At 42.1% G+C, this 22,922-nt stretch overlaps 1 protein-coding gene across 2 annotated transcripts in view; it reads left to right on the top strand.

Annotated features, from left to right (window-relative positions):
- NKD1 (NKD1, WNT signaling pathway inhibitor) overlaps window positions 1-22,922 on the top strand; it is a 118,782-nt gene that overhangs the window by 67,235 nt on the left and 28,625 nt on the right. For both annotated transcript variants that reach the window (XM_027869260.1, XM_027869259.1), the window contains one exon: window positions 9,628-9,685. In XM_027869260.1, the coding sequence (XP_027725061.1) occupies window positions 9,628-9,685 (58 nt within the window). The remainder of the gene's footprint in view (window positions 1-9,627; window positions 9,686-22,922) is intronic.

Here is a 22,922-nt window from a genome sequence, read left to right as displayed (position 1 = left end):
ACATTTGTAATTTTCCTTTTCTGTCATATTAACCAATCTGATAGGTGTGAGGTGGTACCTCAGAGTTGTTTTAATTTGCATTTCTCTAATTGATAGTGATTCAGGGCATTTTTTTGTATGACTATGGATACCTTTGATTTTTTCATCTGAAACATATCCTATGGGATTTCTCATTTATCAATTGGGGAATGACTTGCATCCTTATAAATTTGATGCAGTTCTCTATATATTTGAGAAATGAGGCCTTCATCAGAGACAATTAATGTAAAAATTGTTTTCCATCTTTCTGCTTTCCTTCTAATGTTGGTTGCATTGAATTTGTTTGTGCAAAACCTTTTAAATTTAATATAATCAAAATTATCCATTTTGCATTTCATAATGCTCTCCATCTCTTGTTTGGTCATAAATTCTTCCCTTCTCCATAGATCTGACAAGTAAACTATTCTTGGCTGTTCTAGTTTGCATACGGTGTCACCTTTTATATCTAAGTCATGTACCCATTTTGACCTTATATTGGTATACGATGTAAGATGTTGGTCTATACCTGCTGGTCCATACTGTTTTTGAGTTTTCCCAGCAGTTTTTGTCAAATAATGAGTTCTTGTCTCAGGAGCTGGAGTCTTTGAATACATGAATGCATAGCTTTAATGACTAGAAGGGGGGAAAACTCATGGATGATCTAACCCACATCTTTCATCCTTGTAAATGAAGGCATACTCTCAGTTCTGTTTGCCTAGATCTATCAAGCAGTACACAATGGTTTTGTTTGTTTTTAAGGGAAAAGTTTTATAGTATCATACCTCTAGAACTGGAAGGGATCCTTGATGTCATCTAGTCTGAGACACCCCACTCCGTCATTTTACAGGAGAGAGACAGAGAGAGACAGAGAGAGAGAGAGAGAGAGAGAGAGAGAGAGAGAGAGAGAGAGAGAGAAAGGAAAAAGGAGAAAGGAGAAAGTATGTGTGTATGTGTGCACTTGTGTGTATGTGTGCTCATGTGCACACACAAGCATCTTGTAAGTGCCTTGCATTAAGAGGCCATGCTGTCTTCTTTCATAGCCCCCATAGCATTGGACTGAGCACATAGAAGGTAAAGACTTGTTGACTTGCCTTGAATCTGGAAAATGTTTCAGATGGGAAGTCTGATGGCTGCACATTAAGAGTTGGGTAGAAAAGAGCAGGGAATGGTAAATGTAAGCTCTTCTGGGGGCAGATTTTTCTGAAGACAAAAACAAGTACATGGACCAGAGCTTTTTAGTTACTGAAAAACAGTACCCACTGTTAGATTCTAAGTCTGTACAGTCAACCTCCTGATGTGTTTCCTGTGACGCTGGTCCCAGGGAATACCAGGAGAAGTGTACAAGCCTGTCATACCAGGTGGGGAGAATCCCATAGTGTTCATTTCCTCAGAGAAGAGGGGAAGGGAAGGGAATAAGTGTTTATATAGCCCTACCATGTGCCAGGCTCCGTGTTAAGCATTTTTTTTTCATAAAGATCTTCTGGTTTGATACCACAAGAACCTTGCAAGATCAGTACTATTATTATTCCCATTTTACAGTAGTGGAAACTGTGGCAAAGAAGGTTAAGTAATTTACTTAAGACCACATAGCCAGTAAGTGTCTGAGGGCAGATTTGAACTCAGGCCTTCCTGACTACAGATCCAGCACTCTTTCTACCAGCTGCCCCTGAAAGAAATTCAAAGGCCCTGGATGGACTCAGTTCATTTTGAGAGGCCTGAGTCAAGAGATCTCTTCTGGGTGGATTTTCAAACATTCCTGGGATCATAGCATTTAGAGATAATACACTTCAACTCACTTGTCCTACAGATGAAGAAACTGAGTTCCTAGAGATGGGGCGTGCTTTGCCCAAGGTCACACAAAGCTGGGATTCTAACTGAGGCCCTCCGATTCCAAATTCAGCGGGTTCTTTCTTCTCTCTTTGGATAGTTTAGTTCTAGAGTATGAGCTCTGAAGTCAAAGGGACCTAGGAGGCCATCAATTCCAATCTCTTCATTTGACAGATGAGGAAACTGAAACCCAGAGAAGTCACACAACTTGTCCAGGGTTACCTAAGTATTAAATGATAGAGCAGGAATTTGAACTTTTAGACTTGAGTTCTGTTGCATGATGAATCCTAGGATGTTAGCTGAGAAAAAGACTGGGGTGGGGGTGGAAATGTAGTCAAATTCTATCAATTCTACAAATGGGGACTCTGAAGGCCAGAGAAAGGAAGGACAATTGTTAAGGCTACATACTTATTCTTTAACAGTGCTCAGTAGCAGAACCTAGGCTAGGCCCTCAGACTCTACATCCTGAGCTCTTTTCAATACATAGTATGCTTGAGGGAGATGGGCTTTTGCTCCATGGGTCTTGTCGACAATTGTCTTGTTTCCTCTGGGAATGCTTGGCTTAGCTGACTTTGCCCAGTATTCTGGGAAGAAAGAGCTCACTGAGGAATTTTCCCCAGGCGGCCCTGGAAAGAAGTATTTGGTTTCTGTCTAAAGGTTACGCAGAGCGCAGCCACTGGCTCCCTCCTCTCTGCCCCCTCCGTTTTTCACCCTGGCCTGTCCCAAGCCACGAGCATTCTTAGAATCCATTAACTATAATGAGTTATGTGGGCACCACAAGTTTTCTCTGAAACCCCGTGGCAGTGACATCTGTTAGCTTTTAGAGAACAGAATGGCTGACAAAGAGCTGGTGGGGAGGGCTGGGGAAAGTTATTAAATTCAGGAGGACGAAGTCTCAAAGACAGAAGAAAGAAAAATCCAAACCAACCATCCTTTCTCTAAACCCTCTCCCAAATTCCTGTGCTTTGATGTGGGCCTGGGAGACCTTATAAGGTGATTTGTCTGGGTGAATGCTTTCCTTCTGCTGTTTCTGCTTTGCTAACTGGCCACAGAAAGAGCGTCCCTGAGTTGTCGTCTCCTTCCCGCAGGTACCAAGCATACCTTGGCCCTGCCTTGCTGCGGGAGTAGTTGGAGCCATGCTTTCTTTTGGGATTTGAGGATTCCTCAGTGAGGGGACCCTGCCACTTCCTTCTCCATGATATCTTCCTCTATTAAAAACCTCAAAATCTCCCTTTCCCAGAAAGCTCTGGCAGAGTGTCAAAATCACAAAATTTGTAGTCAGAGAACTTGAGTTTGAACTTGAAGTGTCCTGCTTATACCTGTATGACTTGGGCAACCTCTTTAACTTTTCACGACTGTTTTCCTTTTCCATAAGATTAGACTGAGGTCATAAGTTTTAGAGCTGGGCAGGATCATAAGGTCATGGCTTTAGATGTAGAAGGACTTTAGAGGCCATCCAGTCTAGCACCCGCATTTTGTAGATAGGAAACAGACCCACATATGTTGAGACTTACCTCAAGTCTCTCAGCAAGTTTATGACAGAAAGCCAACGCAGCCTGACATCACCACCACCACCACCACCATTACTACTGCACTATTAATAATAATGAGAGAATAATTATTAATAACCAATGATTTGGAGATCTAGGGTTCCCCTTTTTTTTGAAAGTCCTAATTTTGGAAGTTCTGAAGTTCTGTCTCTTGAAGGACGTTACTGATGATGAGATTGGAATAACTTTTTTTTTTTTGGTGAGGCAATTGGAATTAAGTGACTTGCCCAGAATTACACAGCTAGTAAGTGTTATGTGGCTGAGGCTGGATTTGAATTCAGGTCCTCCTGACTCCAGGGCTAGTGCTCTATCCACTACACCACTTAGCTGTCCCTAGAGTAACTTTCTTAACAATCTTGTTCAGACCCCCACCCAGGTGGGTAAGCCATTGCGCTCTACTCAGGTTTGGGTGGGGATAAATTCTTTGAATAGATTGCCGGTTGGCGGTAACTTAGAAGTAAATGATATAATCAGAGTTCATTTGAATAGGTTCAGCCCCTCATTGTAATATTCATCCTCTCATTAGTTATTAACCAATCAAAATTAATTGCTGCCCTCAGGAATACCCACCTTTCAAAAGGCATATAAGCTATGAGTCCACTGCTATGATGGTCTTTGGTCTAAGAGAGAGACAGCCAAATGACCATCTTTTTATTAGAATTCTGACATATTAATAAAATGATTAAATTACCCAGAAATTATATCTTTGAACTTTTAAAACACAATGATAATAAATAAATAAATAAATAACAGCTAACATTTATATGGCACTTATGTATGTCAGGCACTATGGTAAATGCTTGACAATTATTATCTCATTTGATCCTCACAGCAACCCTAGGAAGTAGGTGCTATTATTATGCTTATTTTGCAGATCCCCCCCCCCCCCCCCATCACTGCCTTGTTGTGGTGGAGGGGCTTGTGTGGCTCAATGAAACTCTGAGCTATTTACCCAAGATGGGCAGGCTGTAGTGGAGAGTTCTGACAAAAGGTGATCCACTGAAGAAGGAAATGGCAAACCTCTCCATTACTTTGCCAAGAAAACCCCACAGACAGTACTAAAATGATAAAAGATGGCATCAGAAGATGAATCTCTTGGGTTGGAAGGTGTCCAGCATGCTACTGGGGGAAGAGGGGAGGACAACTGCAAGTAGCTCTAGTCCTAAGGAAGTGGCTGGGCCAAAGTCAGTTTTACAGATGAGGAAACTGAGACACACAGAGATTAAGTGCCTTGCCTGGGATCACACAGCTAGTAAGTGAGACTGGATTTGAATTTAAGTCTTTCTGACTCCGGTCCCAGTGCTCTATCTACTGCACCACCCAGATGCATCCTGGTGCATCACAATTTAGTCAATTTAGGTTAAGTTTGGGATTTTCAAAAATTGTTTGGCTTACCCATCCACAGATCTAGGTCCACTCTTCCTACCTGTGTGGCACTGGACAAGTCACTTTCCTCTTCTGGGGAGAGGAGGACATTCGACCCCTCCATGTGCTCCCTCATCCCCAGTGTGGTCACCCCATTTAAACCAAGTTATAGTGAACACATGATCTAAAGGGGAGAGGATGTTTTAGGGGCAGTACAGCATGTTGTACTAAACAGAATTCTAGATATTTTAATCTAGTCAGATTAAAATTTCAACTGTTTCTTACTACCTGTATGACTTTGAGAAATTCACTTAACTTTTCCTCATCTATAAAATGAAATAACTGGAGTGGATTATCTCTAACACTCCTTCCAGGTCTTGATTCTGTGTATCCTTAAGGAAAACTGACACCGTTTCCCCGCCTCCAATTTAGCAAAGTGATACCCCCTTACACACATACACAAGTATCTCTGCAGGTCTCTTTTGGCAATAGCTCTGTCCATTTGGTGGTTGACCCTGCCCTTCTCCAAGGGCTCCAGAGAAGCTCATCTCCTAATTCCTAGTTAGTCCAGAGGGGAATATTTGGTATCCTTCCTGGACAAAAACTGACTCTCAGTCTGTGACAGATACGAGAGTGGTCTGGAAGGCAATGAGGCCCTGCAGTAGGACAGCCCTGATTTTACCTCTCCTGGAAGATCTTATGAATGTTATAGATATATTTTATCTGTTTTTTTTAAATGAATGGATACATTTTGTTTTGACATGACAGAGACTTCCAACAAATATCCTTAGAAAGGATATTTGCCAAAAGAAATGGACTATCAATTGATTGTTAACAGAAAGGAGAAAACTTTGGTAGTATGATACTAACATTGATTATTGCAATTGACCATAGAGTTGGGTTTTTTTCCTCCTCTTCACGCTGTCTTTCATTTACATCATTGTAGTCATGGTTTATTCTGTTCTTGTGGTTCTCCTTTGATCACTCTGCATCACTTCAGACAAGTCTTCCCATGCTTCTCTGATTTCTTCCTATTTGTCATTCTTTTAGCATGGCAATATTCCACTACATTCCCATGACATAATTTATTCCACTATTATAATATGTTGGGTACACTTTGTTTCTAGCTTTTTGCTGTTGCAAATAATGCTATGAACATTTTTATACACTTGAGTCTTTTCTTACTGTCGGTAACCTACTTGGGATAGAGTACCAGTAATGATATCTCTGAATCGAGTTGTGAACAATTTAGTAGTTTTTCTTGCATAATTTCATAGAGATTGTGTAGTCCAATCCTCTCATTTTACAGATTAGGAAACTGAGGCACAGAGTGGGAGTGAAAAACCTTGATCAGGGTAGCAAAAGGTAGTAAATAGCAAACGTGGGATTTGAAACTAAGTCCTATGGCTTCAATTCCAATGTTCTTTTCACTGCACATTTATTCTCATTTAGGCAAGTTGCCATATCTGTAGGAAAGAATTGTCTGCCTTTCAGAGATAGGTGTCATAATAACCCTGCATGAAAGAGTGACCTTAATTGGCAGCTAATGAATTCAAGCTGTCTCACTATGTCACCTGAACATGGAAGCTTCACTGCCATCGGCTCCCCAGATGTGGTACTGATTCATAACTTAATAATACAAATAACCAGCCCTCGAGCCAGCAACAAATACTGCTGAGAAGTGATTAGGGATTACAATAATTGATAACCATAGGGATGAAAATCATTATTGACAAGAAATCAAGGAGAAAATCAATGTCATCATATGGAAGTAATTGGGAACAAAAAGGTAAAGCATCAAACCCTGCAAAAACCTTTAAGAATTCACTTATAGTGGCTGCTTTAATGATTCAGAAAAAGGGAGAAAATCACAAAGAAAAATGAGAACTTAATTCATAAAATGTTAACTATTTGTCTTTAAAAAAGAAAAAAAAATCTCTCCTAGTTCCATCCTATTGGTAACATCAACAGTACAAAGCAACAATTTTTTTGTTTTGTTTTGTTTTGTTTTGTTGTTGTTGTTGTTGTTGTTGCTGTTTTAAAATCAATGTGAGCCCTGGATCTTCTTTTGCTGTTGGGGTTGGGGTAGGCAATTTTTTTTTCTTTTCCAGAGAAACATTTCAACTTGAGGCAGTCTGACTGTTAATGAATTGAACATGAAATACAGCATCCCCAGTAGTTTCATTGTTTGAGAAATTGGACAGTAGAGCTGTTCAGGGGATGCAGTGAGTGGTTACAACCCTGTGGTCACCCTTCCAGAAAGGCCTTAACCCAAAGCATGCCTAGCATCTTCACACCTAGAGCTGAGGTCAGGTACATTGGATTCTGGTGGGCTGGTGTGGCTATTTCAAAGATGACATTATATGAGTTTATATTTTTTAAACTTGACCATTTTGTAAGTGTCCACATCTGTTGCTTCAGCCAAGCAAATAAATGTACATCCATCCCATTAAACTAAGAGAGACTGGCAGTTTTGGATGAGACCCTAGCAAGAGACATCACAAAAGAATCTTGAGTCCATGCTAATCCGAAAACAATCAACAGACATGCCCCAATGCCTCCTCTATATGTAAAGGGTATTCTGTTAAGCCACAGAGAGGATGCAGAGCTGATGTGTGAGACCAGGCTCCCAATCTCCTAGAGTTCACAGGGTTGTAAACAGGCAATACATATATTGACAAATCAACAAAGAGATAAGGGAATAGGGTAGCTAGTCTGTGGCCAAGGAGCTCCAAAGAGGGTGGGATTGCTGTGGGCTGGAAAATTCTCTATGGAGGTAGTAGGGCCTAAGCTGGCCTCAGTGAACAATGGGTGGAAGTCAAAAAGGTGGGGAGAAGCGAGCAGGTGATATAGTGAGAAGGATGCTGCACTTGTTGGAAGGGGACCTGAGTTCGAATCCTTACTCTGCCACTTGACTACCTCTCTGACTTAGGGCAAGTCATTTCCTCATTCTGGGTCTTTTATTCCTAATCTGTAAAATGAGGGAGTTGTACTAGATGGTCTCTAAGGTCCCTTCCTTTTTCTGGGCCTCAGTTTCTTTATCTGCAAAATGAAAGGGTTGGACTAGATGACCTCTGAGATTCTTTTCAGCTCTAGGATTATAATCCTATGCTCAATGAAGGGAAAGAGAAAGGGAAAAGAAAGGAACAAGCATTTGCTAAGCACCTACTATGTGCCAGTAACATGATAAGTTCTTTACAAATCTCATTTGATCCTTACAACAACCCTGTGAGGTAGGTGCTATTACTATTTCTATTTTGCAGCTGAGGAAACTGAGGGAGACAGAGATTATGTGACTTGCCCATGGTCACACAGCTAGTGTCTGAGGGTGGATTTGAACTCTCATCTTCCTGACTCCAGGCCCAGAGTGCTATCCACTGTAGCACTTAACTGCCTAAATGGGGAGAGGGGTTAATGGTATTGGGGTGGTGTGTTTGTAGGTTAATTACCAGCTCAGGGTATTCATATCCCAACATGCCTTTAGGTGAGACATTAGCAATGAGGTTTCTGCTGTTTGAGGTATTCTGATAGAATCCAAAGAAATGACTGGCTTTGACCTCTGAGAAAAGTACAGGCTTTTATTCAATGGAATGAACAGTTTTTCTTGAATGAGAGGACCCAAGTTCAAATCCCACATCTGATGCCTACTATCTATGTGATCTTCGACAAGTCACTTAGCATCCCTGGGGCTCGGTTCCCTCGTTTATGAAATGAGAATGGGGTCAACATCGAATAGAAATGGGTTGCACTAGGTCACATAAACTCTGCCAGCTGCGTGTTGACTCAGTTTTAAAATATGATACTATCTGTTTTATTGTATTTTTATTTATTTTGTTAAATATTTCCTAATTCCTTCTTAATCTGTTTTGGGAAGCACTGGAGAGTGCGGTGGGCTGCATGCTTGATGCCTCTACTTTGTGGTATCTTCCAACTCTAAATCTAAGATAAGCTACTCCAATGACACAAAGTAGGTATTTGAGATACACAGATATGTTCTAATATGTGCAAGTACATCAGAGAGATACAGTCAGTGCTAGGTGAAGTCCAAGAGGGGAGCGATCTTTAGTAGGAGATGTCTGGGAAGGTTTCATGGGGAAGGCACCAACCAGTGTAGTTGGGCACCCTCTTTGCAGCTCCCTGGAGCTCGAGGTTAAGTGACATGCCCAAGGTCACACAGTCACTATATGTGAGAGGCAGGATTTGAATTCAAGTCTTCCTAGCTCCCAGCCTGTTCTTTATCTTCACACAGGCTTTCTCTTAAGCTTTAAGGACATTTTTTTGGGGGGGGGAGGGAATTCAGTAGACGAAGAGGAGGAGGAGAAAGCAGAGAGCAGTCCTATTTGGCTGGAGCAGAGCTAAGTGAAGGGGAGTAGTAGGAAATAATGCTGCAAAGGTATCATTTAAAGGACTTTTTCAGTATTGTCATTGCAATTCCCGAACTAGGAGGTGGGATGATGGCATGAAGCTGTTCTCTAGAAATAAGCCTGCTCTGCCTACGGTTTTCTTGGTGGATCGGCCTCTCGGTGGGGACTAATGTTAATCACACCCTCTTTCCCAAAAGGAATTTGCATGTTAACTTTATAAATGCCTGTGTCTCCATGGAATTAAAGGCAGAAAGAGTTGGGATCCCTGTTCTTCCCTCCCTCTGGCCTCCCCTTCCTTCTCCCACTCTTCAAGTGACTAACCAGACTGAAGATCTAGGAACAAAAGTGATTAAGTACTTTCTGGGACACCTTTGACCTTCCAAAGCTCTTTTCATAATTAACTTTGACAGCTCAATGTGTGTCCCATTAACATTTCAATATCCTGTAATCACTGCAAGGCCAGTGGTTAAGGTAGACGTGTTTTTTGCTTTGTCTCTCCGCAGGATCCGGCTGGTGAAGTTTACCGAGAAACAATCAGCGAGGAACATTTTCGTCTAGAAGGTACTTGAACAAGAATGCTTCCTTAATCAAAGACTGGGAAGGGGAAGCTCTGGTGGGCCAGTCCTCTAGGATTCCCAGAATGTCTTAACAAGTAGTGATTTAGAACCATGTTTGCTGACTGCCTTTTCAGTCCATTTCATACCTGGGAACTTGTCTGTTCACATAGAGATGGCATTGGGATGGTGGGGGGGGTGGCAGGGTTGGGCAGGGGGCCAAGGAAGAAAGGGAAGTGGCAGGGTTCTGTATAAGGAAGAGATTGGGGAAATCAAGATTCAGTAGACCTGGATTCTACTGGATCCTGTCATAGAACGTTGGACGTGGAGTAAGAAAGATCTAAATTTTAATCCTGTCCCAGAGACCTACTATACTAGTTGTGTGGCCTTGAGCAAGTCACTCACCTCTGTCTGTCTAGTTTTTTCATCTGTAAAATGGGGATAATAATAGTACCTACCTCCTAGGGTTATTATGAGAATCAAGTGAAATAACGTATGTAAAGTGCTTTGCAAATCTCAAAACTATATAAATCTGCTATTATAATTATTGTTGTTAATAAAGTTTTAGTTCCCTTTGTTACTAGCTCTGTCTGTTACTTTTGTCAAGTAACTTCACTGCTTTGACTATCAGCTTCTTCATGTATTACTAGAGACTTTGCACCCATTGGTCCTGTCATCTCTCCATCCACAACAGCTCACTTGCAACCACATACACCCCCATGGTTCCTCCTTTTTTCCATTGGATCATAAATTTAGAGTTACAAAGGGAATTAGAAGTCCTTAAATCCAACCCATTCACTTTCCAGATGAAGAAGCCAAATCATAGAGAGCTTAAATGACTTGCCCATGCCCACACAACTAGTAAGTGTCTGAATCAGGATTCGAATCTAGGACTTCATGATTCCAAGTTCAGGGTTCTATAAGGGTTCTCAACTTTTTGTTTTTTGATATCAAAATTAAGGGAAGTGGCTCGAGGAAACCTAGGATACAATCCATCCTTGTAATCCATTGGTTGGGAAACAAGGATCTCAAGAATCCTGAACCTGCTAGGGAAAAACCAAAACTTTTTGACCTCTGGTGTCCAATTCTACTTCCAAGGCCATGGAGAGAATGGAGAAAGGGGAAAGAAAATGAAGTCTATCCAGAAGTTCTAGCTCAGATGTGGTTCTGATGAATCTTTTGGAGACTAAAGCTGGTTTTGATCCCTGGAGGGTTCATAGGATTTAGAGCTAGAAGGGACCTTAAAGGTCATATCATCAATCTATTCTCTTCCCTTCTGACTTCCTCTCCCCTTTTATAGACGAAGAAACTTTAGGCCCAGGGAAGTTAAGTAAATTGACCAAGGTCACATTAAGTAGCAGAGCAGGATTCAGACCCAGGTCCTCTGAATCCTTCTATTATCCCATATTATCTTTTATCTTGACAGGTTTTAAGGGTCATTTGTCAACTGTAACATCTCTGAACTCTAGAGTCTAGATCTCAAAACTGAGTCTTCCAGGATTAAAGGAGTCAGGTTGGGAGGGTGGGAGTGGTGGCACTTCATTTTCTGGGATATGAACAGAGCTTATGTTCTGGGAATAGATGGTGTCTGGAATCTAGAAATTAGAATCTCTTCAATGGCAGTAGTGTTCGATTTTAACTGGAAAAAAGTAACTTTTGGAAGAGGGGAGGATGGGGACAGGGTATAGAGCTAGAGAGTGGGGATATAGCCAGAGGACAGAGGGAGGTGAACTGGATAATGATCTATACTTCTTGGTGGGAGGGGAGGAGGCCATAGAGCAGCAGGGCCCTGAGCTCCTAGATATTCTCTCTGCCCAGTGGTTGGTTGACTATGAGCAGGCCATTCTATCCTGGCACTTGGGGAATCCCCAAACCTATTAGCGAAATAAAGAAACTGAGGCAGAGTGATGAATTGACTCAGGAACACAGTGAGCCTACTACAAAGATGGAGGATGACACTTGAAGTTCTGATTGGACTGATTCCCCCATGTACTTACTCTGCAGAGCCACTGGAATGGTCTAGATGCTTAGTGAGAGCAAATCATGAACTAGTTGGGGTAACTTGAGAACAGAAAACTGCCTAGCAGGGATGAAAATCGGTTTTGCCTTTTCTCCGCTGCCTGTATTTTATAAAGAATTGGAAGCTGCGCCTGGATGAGCAGGAGCTCTGATGGTCACGTTATTTCCCGGGACTCCCCCGTTTTGGTCCACTGCCATTTCCTTTCTGAATGGGGGCAATGTAGCGTGTACCCAGAGAAAGCCTGATGAGCTGAGTCTGACTGCCTGGGCCGAGAAATGCCAATACTGTGAATCACTCCGTTCAGGCTGTCAAGCCCCCTCTTGTCAATGTCAATTAGATTCAGCATTTCCAGATAGGAAGTGGGCTTTTCCATGAGGAGATCCGGCCTTTGGAGAGTGGGCAGGGACCGAAACCAAATGGAACCACTTTGTTTGCAGTGCTTCAGGTATGACCAGCAAACTTCACCTTTTTCACATTTGAAGTCTTGCAGACAGAAAACCAGAGGGAAACCAGGCATGGGTGAAGAATCCAAGTTCACCTAGGAAACTTTTCATAACTCTTAATGATAACAATAATTACCAATAACAATAGCTCACTTTTAGATAATGCTTTCACGATTTCTAAAGTGCTTTCCTTTTAATAATCCTGTGAGTTAAGTATTGGAACAGGTCATAAATATCTTGCAGGTGAAGAAGCTGAGGCTCGCAATGGGGAAATGACTTGCCCAAGGTCACAGAGCCAATAAGTGTTAGTGGCAGCACTTAATACAGGTATTTCAGTCTCTGAATCTAGTGCTTTTCCTAATTTATACTTCATGGATCTTTGATTTTGTTGATGCTGGTATACCTTCTATGAAAATGGATTGTAGTCCCTTTACAATTTCCTAGATAGATGAATGATGTTACAGAAGGGGCCAGGGCAGAAAAATTCATCACCCTGAGGCCAACCTGGTGAAGAACTTCTCCAAACTTAACTCTGCTGGCTCTGAGAGTACATCTACAATCTATGACTGGATTAATACTTTCCATGATTGCACAGAAGGTCAGTGAGTCAGTCAGCAAGCACTTATTAAGCATCAAATATCAATCAATCAACAAACTTTAAGCACCTACTATATGCCAGGCATTGTGCTAAGCACTAGACATCCAAAAAGAGCCTGAAATGACAGTCCCTCAAGGAGCTCCTGGTCTAAAGAAAGTCATGAATATAATGGCTTCATTTCTGTTGGACTTAAAACAGAAATAGGTCATTTGATCTCAAATGCATTTTACCCATAGCAAAATGGTTTGGCCAGTGAAAGACCATACTCTAGGTTGTATTCAAGGGGAAGTTAAATTCCATTGATTTTAGGGGACATTCCGTTCATCTTTATGACTGCTCAGTTCCTAGTACAGGAAATTGCATGTACAGTAACAGTGCTGCTAATGATGAGAATGCTATTCTCTACAATGTCGTTAGCCCTTCCAAGAAGATGAAACTTTAGTGCCTGAAAGGACCCTGAGTTAGAATAGGAGTGCCCAGCAAACAGCAATGGGAAATTACCATTTCGGAAGCTCCTTGGAGATCAACATGCTGCTGCTGTTGCTTCTCTTGGAAGGATCAAGCAAGCCTTGAGCCCCACAGAAGAACTGGCCAACAAGGAGCAGGGGAAGAAATAATTGACTCTTCATTTTGGGTTTTTCTCATGGCCAAGTTCATTGCCTTTTGGAGGGCTTGAGGGGTGTTTAAAGCAGAAAAAAGGCCATCTGAGGCGTGAAGATAAAAAGAAGGCTCCTAGCCATCCATAAAGAAGTGGGATTTAACTCCTGTGTTGTTATGGAAAGCTGGATCAAATCCCCTCCTCTTAACAGACTTAACTAGACCACTGCAAAAGCTCAAAATCCTAAGATTAAGATTGTATTTGGTAAGAGGGCTAGAGCATTAGTGCTTCCTTTTGAACTATAGAAAGAACAAAGTAAACATCAAAAGCTTTAGAGCCGTGAGAGCTGGATTGTTGACTTAGTGTTCCTGCTTCACTAGAGGTTAGGCTTGGAAAGTGGCCACTCTTATTTACTCAGCATCCTGGCCTGGCCTGGCCTGGCCATAGGAGAGGAAAGGAGGAGAGAAGAGAAGAGAACCCTACTTGAGCTTTTCTCATCTCTATCACCTGCCTGAGGTCCCACAAACATTCTGCGTCTCCCAAGACTGTTCCTCAGGTGGTCTCCTGGGGTTCACAGAAAACAAAGGGGGCGAATAAGAGGTGTGGAACCCCTGTTCAAAACTGATGGCTTCCCTTCAACTCTTTACCTTCTAGTGAGGGGCTAGCAACCTGTGACAGGCAGGTATTATTGGCATATACCCTCAACCATGGCAATCGAAACAATAACTTGTATTTTTATAGCAATTTGTGTTTTTTTTGAGATCTTTCATCACAGCAATCCTATGGGCTGGTGACCACAGCTACCTCTCCCCCAACATGGGCAGGAGACCCAGTGTTCAGTGCAGTCCACTTCTGACCAAGAGTTCCCTTGAGTCTCCCCACCTCCCTCCCCTTCAGACACCAAAGGGAAAGGGATCAGAAACTTGGTACATTCCTGTTTGTAAACAGTAGAATAGAAGTATACAACCTGTCTATAAAAATCTGTTCTTTGCAAATCTTAGGATCATAGATTTAGAGTTGGAAGGGACCCTAGCAGTCATTAAACCTAACCCCCCTCATTTTACAGATGAAGGAACTGGTCCCAAGACAATAGAGAAGTGACTTTCTCAGGGCCACACAGCTATTAAGAATATGAAGTCTAGCCCTTGTCTTCCTGACTCTCCGGGCCAGCCCTCCATCCACTGTACCATGCTTTCTCTCCTCTCTTTCTGGCTGCCTCCTGGTCTCCCCTCTTAAAGGTCTGTGTGCTTCTCTTCCTGACTCGGGGTCCATTTGTTTCTGGCTTTCCCCGTCTATTTGTATCTGAGACTCTGGAGGTAAAAGTTGAAGAGTCAGTTCTGCATGGGAGTCTCTAACTTAGTGCTATGTCTTTGGCACTCCCCTTTTCAAGTTAGACAGTCTCATCAGTCTACTGAAGCCAAGTTGAAAAGCAAATTCCTCTTTGATCAAATGACTAAGCCTGCCCTTCTGCTCTGAAAGGACCATTTGGGTTCTCTCTCTCTTTCTCTCTCCTCTAGGCATCACCTCCAGGTTTGCAGGAGGTCCTGGAGGAGTTGGCTTTGTCAGGCTGTTGTGATGGGGATGATTGGGAGAGCTTCAACGATAGAGAATCCCCAGTCCCTGTCACCAGTGTCTTCCCACTCAGTGGACTCTTCTTTCACCAAACTATGAATGAATGCAATTGAGCCATTGGAGAGTAGCTGAGAAGGATACAGAGTAAGGATAGCAGCTTCAGGCACTGAAGCTGGAGCTGGCCAGAGGAAAAGTCACATTGCCCATTGCTTTGTGTCAATTTTCAAACTTGGAGTGATCAGAAACCTTGGTCAGTATCAATGGCAAAGTATCTTTTTTAAAAATTTTTTTATTAATTAATTTTGATTCATCAACAATCACTTCCATAAGCTTTTGAGTTTTAAGTTTTTCTCCCTCTCCCGCTTCCCTCCTCCCTCCCCAAGATGGTGTACAATTTAATATAGACTATACATACACATTCTTATTAAACATTTTCACATTAGTCATATGGTAAGGAAGAATTAGAACCAATAGGAGGAACCACAAGAAAGAGGAAACAAAACGAAACAGAAGGAAAAAAATTGCAAATAGTATGCTTCGATCTGCATTCAAACTCCATGGTTCTTTCTCTGGATGTGGATAGCATTTTCCATCATGAGACTTTTGGAGATATCTTAGATCCTTGCATTGCTGAGAAGAGCTAAGTCTATCAAAGTTAGTCATCGCACAATGTGACTGTTACTGTGTACAACGTTCTCCTGGTTCTGCTCACTCCACTCAGCATCAGGCCATACAAATCTTTCCAGGTTTTTCTGAAGTCCAAATGGCAAAGTATCTTATGCCAAGTATTCAGGATGTGTTAGGGCAGCAACATGGTACAGAGGAAAAAGCACTAGCTCTAGAGTGAGAGGACCTGGCAGCTGCCTGCCTGGATGACCTGGAACAAGTCACTTTATCTTGCTCAGTCTCAGTTTCCTCTTCTGTAAAATGAGGGGCAAGGGACTAGGTAGTCTCAGAAATTCCTTCCAGCTCAAAGTCAATGGTCCTATAATCAACTTTCCTTCATGGTGGATAGAGAACTAGCCTTGGAGCCAGAAAGACCTGGGTTCTAGTCCTGCATCTCACACCTAATGACTATCTGACCCACTTCTCAGTGTTCTAGGCATCTCTTAAGATTAACATTGTCGGAAAGGTGCCAACCTGTTTTGTAGTGTCCTTCTTGGTGTTCCCTGTACCACTGAAATCCTATCCCATCTTTATCTCTATCTTAGCATCACAGGTTTTTATGATCAGAGGGGACCTTAGATCTACCGGAGCTCTCTCATTTTACAGAAGAAGACACTGAGGTACAGAAAGGGGAAATAACTTGCCTTGAGATATTCAGACAATGACAGAGGCTGGATTCGAACCCAGATCCTAGAACTCTTTAAGTCCGGGGTTCTTTTCCTGAGATGACCTACTTTTATACTGCTAGAGGTTGTTTCCTAGGTAATTCTTGTTCTTATCCAGAGTTTGTTCTCAATCAATCAGTAAACATTTATTGATCACTTACGGTGTGCTAGGCATTATACTAAGAACTAGGGATACAAATAGAGGCAAAAGACAGTCCTTGACACCAGGGAGTGACAGTCTAATGGAGGAGCCAACGAAGCAACCTATATACTGGATAAATAGGAAATCCTTAATAGAGGGAAGATATTGGAATTAAAGAGGGGTTAGAAGGGGCAGCTAGGTGGCACAGCGGGTAGAGCACTGGCCCTAAAGGCAGGAGGACCTGAGTTCAAATTCGGCCTTAGACTAAACACTTGACACTGGCTGTGTGACCCTGGGCAAGTTACTTAACCCCAATTGCCTTTAAAAAAAAAAATTTTTTTTTAAAAGAGGGATTAGGGAAGGTTTCCTGTGAAAGGGACTCTGGGTCCTCTATGCACCTTTTCCCTGCTTATATCATTATTTCATTATTGTTTTCTATACTTTCTGCTCCCAGGAAGATCTTGATTTGGTTTGTAAAATGCCCAGCAGGATTATCTGGGTGATTTTAGCAAACTTTTGTTTTCTATCTTTGTCTTCAGCCGAGGTAATGGACTTCTCACCTCTTCCTTTCCCCTTTTTACCCTAAGGCGGTCTCTAGGGAACTAAGTAAAGGTGGGACCACACTTCAGTCCAGATCTGTGATCCTGAAAAGGCAAATTCAATCCTGTGTTACTTGGTCACTTCAGAAATACTTAATCTTCCATTCTGATTGATCTTCAGCAGCCCATGGCTCTGAACACTATGTTTTAGGTTTCTCTTCTCCTCTTCCTCTTCCTTAAACTGCCAAGTGGCCTATCAGCAAATAAGAGAATTTCCTATCTAAAGGAACAGTGGGGTGTGGCTTTCAATAATTCTATAATATGAATATCACTCTTTCCCTGCAAAACATTCTTTTTTTTTTAAAAATTTCTGATTTTCGTGTATCAACTTTTCTTAAAGTAGAATCTACCTGAAAATGAAGTCAACCCACTTCCTCTCTTCCCCTCCCCCCACCTTCCCATTTGCCTGTCTGCTGGTAGCTTTCCCTCAGTAAGTACTTGGTTATTTTCAAGGCTCTCCTAGCCATAGAGGAAACAATTCTTGGAGTCTCTGAATTTTCTCTAAGATCACAGACACTACTAGAAGGAGACCTTAAAAATATCTTGTCCTACTAATTTACCAAAGAGAAAACTGATTCCCAGAAATAGGAAGTGACTTGTCCTAGGTCATGTAGTTTAGAGCTGGGATTAGACTTTGGGTCTATTGATTTCCAGTCCAGCATTCAGTAACTCAGTCAGGCACTTAGCAGGTACGTCCTGGAGGGTTCATTGACTAGATCTCTGACACAACTTTGGTCAGTATAGTAAGGTTCCCCAGATAGCAGGAAGGTGAATCTTGTATTTGGAGCAGTTAGAGGAAGGGGAGATTCGGTGGTGCCAGCCATCTCAGGAGCTCATGAGTGCTACAGAGGGATGGGCAGGCCGAGCCATGTTGGCATTGTTCTGGCCAGCTTGCTCTCCTCCATTCAGAGAGCTTTTGTCGGCTCTGACTCCACTGTTGCTACAGTAGCTGCAGAAACCCAAAGTTTTCCCACAATGGAGAGAGAACAAGTGCCCTTTCTCTAAAGTCTGCTGTTCATAAAAGCGCAGCTTGAACAGTGGAAATTCTGACTTGTCTCAGATACTAAGGAGACTTTTATAGTTTCAAGTAGTTCGGGGGTTATATTTTAAAAGTTGAATTTCATCACATGTTTTAAGTTTGGGGGGGGAAAGAGACATGATATTTTTAGCAAAAAAAAAGGGCTTTTTTTTTTTGTCCTTTTTCCAATTTTTTTTTCTTTTGCTTCCTTCCCGCCCCCCACTCCCCTTCCCCAAACAGATGTTTCATCTCAATCCTATCCAGGCCTCAAAGCAGAGAATGGCCATCAACCCTGTACTTTTAAGGAGGAAAAAAAAAAAGATCGAAATTCATTTATCCAAAGGGTATTATTTTTTTCCCCCTACCTCTGCCCCCACACACCTGGTCTGTGAGTAAAAGTTGCTGACAGAAAATTGCATTTGGATAGGGGAGAAATAGAAGTAGAGGCAGTTTTATTTAGAGGGAGCCACTGGATTTGAGCTATTCAAGGAGAGGTGGGCACCCTTGCTCCCAAGCAGAAGAAGAACTTTGGGTTATTTTGATTTTTAGAAGAGAACGGAAAACTTGACTTTTGTATGAGAGAGAAATGATACCTAGGAGTGCCTCCAATATTCTCTCTGCCTGTCTGCCGCTGTCTCGTTGTCTCTGTCTCTGTCTCTGTCTTTGTTTCTCTGTCTCTGTCTCTCAGTCTCTTTTTCTCTGTTACTTCTCTCTCTTTTTCTTTCTCTCCTACTACCTCTCTCTCTTCCTCCTTCTTTCCTCTTTTTCTTCTCCCCTCTCTCTTGCCCAGGCTAGAAGTATAGTGGTCATTTGTGGTCTGCAAAGCAGGGAAGTTTTGATTTGCTCCATTTCTGACCTGGACCAGTTGATCCAACCTTGGGCTTGGTGGCCTACCCAATGTAGAGGCTCATCATATTAGTGTTAGAATTAGTACAGAAGGCAATCTGCTTAATTCCACTGCAGCTCAGAATTGAACTCAAGCAGTTCACCAGCTTTAGCCTCCCCAGAATCAAGGATTACAGGTATGTGCTGCCACACCTGCTGAGTGCATTAATTTTCAATTAGAATTTGGGTGGTATTCTGGATTCGAGTTCTGTGTGGGGTTTTATCTGGAAGATGGTAGTAGTACTGGCAAGGTCACCTAGACGAAAAAAAATGTGTTTTTGTCTAATGCCCAAAAGCTCATAGTTAGGAGTATATTAGCAACTTCTCCAGCGTCCCTTGGAAGAGAAGAGGGAGAGTAAGAAAAGAAGAGAGACTGAAAATCTGTTCTTCTGTACAACCTCACATGGGTAAAAAAGCTCGTCAAGAGAGAGAGCCAAGAAATCCTGTCTTGAAGTCCTATTTGCTAGGAGTAAAATTAAACCACATGATATAATCATGTCTTTTCTTCCTAGAGTCCAGGCCTTCTTCTTAGCTTTGCTTCCACATAGGAGGCAGTGTCTCTCCTCTCCTCCCTGCCAAGCTCTGTCATCCCTGAAGGTCAATCAAGGGGGTGTCTTTTTTGTTTTCAAAGAGTTTTGGAAGGAAGGGGCATGCTCCATTAATAAACAGAAAGTTGGTTCCACCATCCAGATAATATAACTTGTTGGTTACCACAGTTTTGAAGCAAAGGGGTCCTGCCCTATTAACAAACAGAAAACTGATCCCTCAGTATATTGGCCCATTGGTAATTACTTTTACATGTGACTATGTTTGAAACTGGAGCTGAGGGAGTGAGGGGTGATGTCATTCTCTGCCCTGACCATTCTGAGTATCCTGAAGGTAACTTGGTTGCAATTGTTGATAGGCTGATAATAGATAACACGTCAGGATTATACTTATTATACCATGCTGCCCCCCCATGATCTTCACCACCCCAGCTATGAGGTGTTAATGTTGACTGCTTACATGCAGAACCTCTTGTTTTGAGGATTTAGTATCCTATTCCGTGGGTTTTAGATCACTACTTAATTTCTCTAGGCCTCAGTTTCCTCATTTTAAAAATGAATGGGATTGGATTATATGATCCTTAAAGTCCCTCCCAGCTCTGATCTTCTATGATTCACTCTGTGTATAGTGAACTCTTTATTATCTAGAAAAGTGGGTTAATGCAAGAGTGAAACAGTCCAAAGTAGTGCATGATCCAAGAGTCCATTCTGTTCTGCTTGGCATGTGTTGTAAGCTTTTAGTCATTGTTGGCAACAGGCTTACCTTCCTAATTATGTTTGGCTCAGGCAAATGTTAAAATTAGTCTTTATTTGCAATGCCAGCCAATAATGGAAGGTGGTTATCCAGAAGTGCTCTGAATATAAGGGGCATGTCAGCCTAGGACTAAAAATTTTTAGTTGATAATAAGCCACGTGCCCTCTACATGTGATGGCCAGCATCCAGACACTGGACCAAAAGACCTAACTCATAGTAAATCTTACAAAGGGCTTGCTAGCTAATTAACTGGGCTGAGAAGAGGTGTTGCCCATGCACTGACCTCCCTGGCTTCATCTAAATTCCAACTAAAATCCGACTTTCTATAGGAATCCTTACCCAGCCCCTCTTAATTCCAGTGCCTTCCCTTTATCAATTATTTTTAATTTATCTTATATATAGCTTGTGTTCTGTGTATTTGTTTGCATGATATCTCACCTATAGATTGTAAGTTCCTTGCAGGCAGGGATTGTATTTAACCTCTTTTTGCCTACCCATTGTTCAGCACAGTGTCTGGCACATAGTAGGTGCTTAATAAATGTTTATTGATTGATTAATTGGTGCAGTTGAAATATGATTCTTGTTGTTTGTAAGTGGTGCTAATTTAGCAATAACTGTTTCCACGATGTAGACTGTTCTTTCTGAGATGGCACTAATTAGACAGTCCTCATTGGACAATGTTGAGATTAGCTGGCTAATGTTGACATAAGCCAGTTTTTGGACTTTATGTATTTCATGTTGATTTTAAAAATGGACCTGATTCATCTTCAGCCTCACAGAATCATAAATTGATTGGACATTCCTGATGTGCCCAACACCATGCTATGTGAGATATTCAAGAGAAGTCCTTTTCTTCAGGAACATGCAGTCTAATTGGGGAGATGTGACATTCAAGAACTATAAGAAAGAGTACATAATAAAACCATGTGGTATAAATTTTAAGTGCCATTGGAGGGCAAGGAATGGAGAGATCCATGTCACTCAGGATCACCAGGGAAGGTTTCATGAATGAATCAGGGCTTAAGCTAGACCTGAACTTCAAAGAATGTGGATAGGGGTGGCCATGAGGATAATTTTCCCTGTGGGATTTACTTTACTGGTGGGTATTCCAGGAGCGTAGTGGAGGGGGAGGCCACTGAGGTTGTTTGAGTAGCAGTGTTCCCTGTTGATGGTGGTAGCCATCTGGAGCAGGGGGGAGGAGGTGGGGGCGTAGGAGTCTGTTTTATTTCAACTCACCTCTTTTTCTTCTGGAGCTGTTTGGGTGGCGCCAGCTGTCAGCAGCTTGAGGCCTGGGTGGGCTTTATGCCATCCCAGTCTCAAACTCCCGGGGCAGATAATGCTATTAGACAGGGTGAATGGTCCATGTGAAGGTGACAATTTACACTCAAATTGTGCTCTCTTCAGAATTAAGTGATAATGTCTCAGATAGCATATTGCAGCCCTATAATGTGCCTTCTGTTATATCTGATGATCAGAGTCACAGCCCACCACTACAGGTATTTGCTTTTAACTCTCCATAACTGAAGCTTACACTTTTTCTTCTTCTTTCTTCCCCCTTTTCTTTCCTTCCTTCCTTCTTCCTTTAAAGAAAGAACTGGGGGAGGGGAGAGGGAAGAGACTGTCTTTGATCTTGTTGAAGGAAAAAAAAAGTCTGCTCTGTTCAGGCTTTTGGCTAACACAACAAACAGTGTTTAAATTTTAACTTTGCTTAATTAATTAGTAATTCTGTTTAATGCCGTCTGATCTTCATCCAAAAGGTATTTTGAAGCATGAGAACGGAACATCAAAGTGATCTGGGTGAAGATGGTCAAGTAATGCGTTTAATCTGGCAGTTGCTGGGGGTGGAATGAAGCCAGATTGGGAGCTAATGGGAAATAGAGCCCATAATCTGGTCAGCGTGCATGGTACTGCTTTCTTCATGGCTTGAGTGTGAAAAATGACAAAGGGCAGATTCAGAGAGGGGAGCATGGGTAGGGGTGGAGAACTTTACAGATAGCAAGAATCATCCCTCTCTCCTGTAACACCTTTTATACCCATAATTTGGTTAAACAAACAAGCCAACCTGATTATTCTGCCCTTCTTTCTGTGTGTGTGTGTTTTTAAAGAATTAAATAAATAAACACTGCCATGGCATCCACTGTTTATAGTAAATCCCAAATAGCTGCTTCAAGATATGACCTCCTGGGGCTGGGACATGGGAAGGGGAACATGTGGCAGGGGACGAAAGGAACAGGCAGATAATTGGATCTTCCCCTGGCACCAAACTGTGGATCTGAATGTTATTGTTCCTTGGAAATAATTTGACCTTGTTGGCACCACAGTGAGCTCCAATTAGCAATTTCCAACAGTCTTATGGATGACTTGTCACTCGGTATTGCTGTCTTATGACTGATGGAGCAAGATTAATTCTGTTTCAGGAGTGATGTGTTTTTTTTTGGGGGGGGGCATGGTATTGGTGTAGGATTTCTTGTTTTGTTTTTGTTTGGGATTTGTTGGGGTGAGGGGGAAGGTTGGAGTCAGCGTGAAAACATCCTTCCTATATTTTTGAACCCCCTGCACCCTTTGAACCAGATCAAAATGTTATCTTAATTAATAAGCAATTCCTGGGAGGGACCAAAATAAATGTCTGGGATGGGTTTCAGGACATTTTCTGTGTCATTTCTGTCAGGTGTAGTTAAGCAATGTAACTTGCCAAGGGACAGGGTTAGAGAGTGAAGTCTCTCCTGGACCCTGATGGAA

This window comes from Vombatus ursinus, unplaced genomic scaffold (assembly GCF_900497805.2).
Source record: "Vombatus ursinus unplaced genomic scaffold, bare-nosed wombat genome assembly UNPS02014793.1, whole genome shotgun sequence".
NCBI classification, from domain to species: Eukaryota; Metazoa; Chordata; class Mammalia; order Diprotodontia; family Vombatidae; genus Vombatus; species Vombatus ursinus.
The sequence above is the reverse complement of the archived record's forward strand: the minus strand, read 5'-3'. Positions and strand labels throughout refer to the sequence as shown.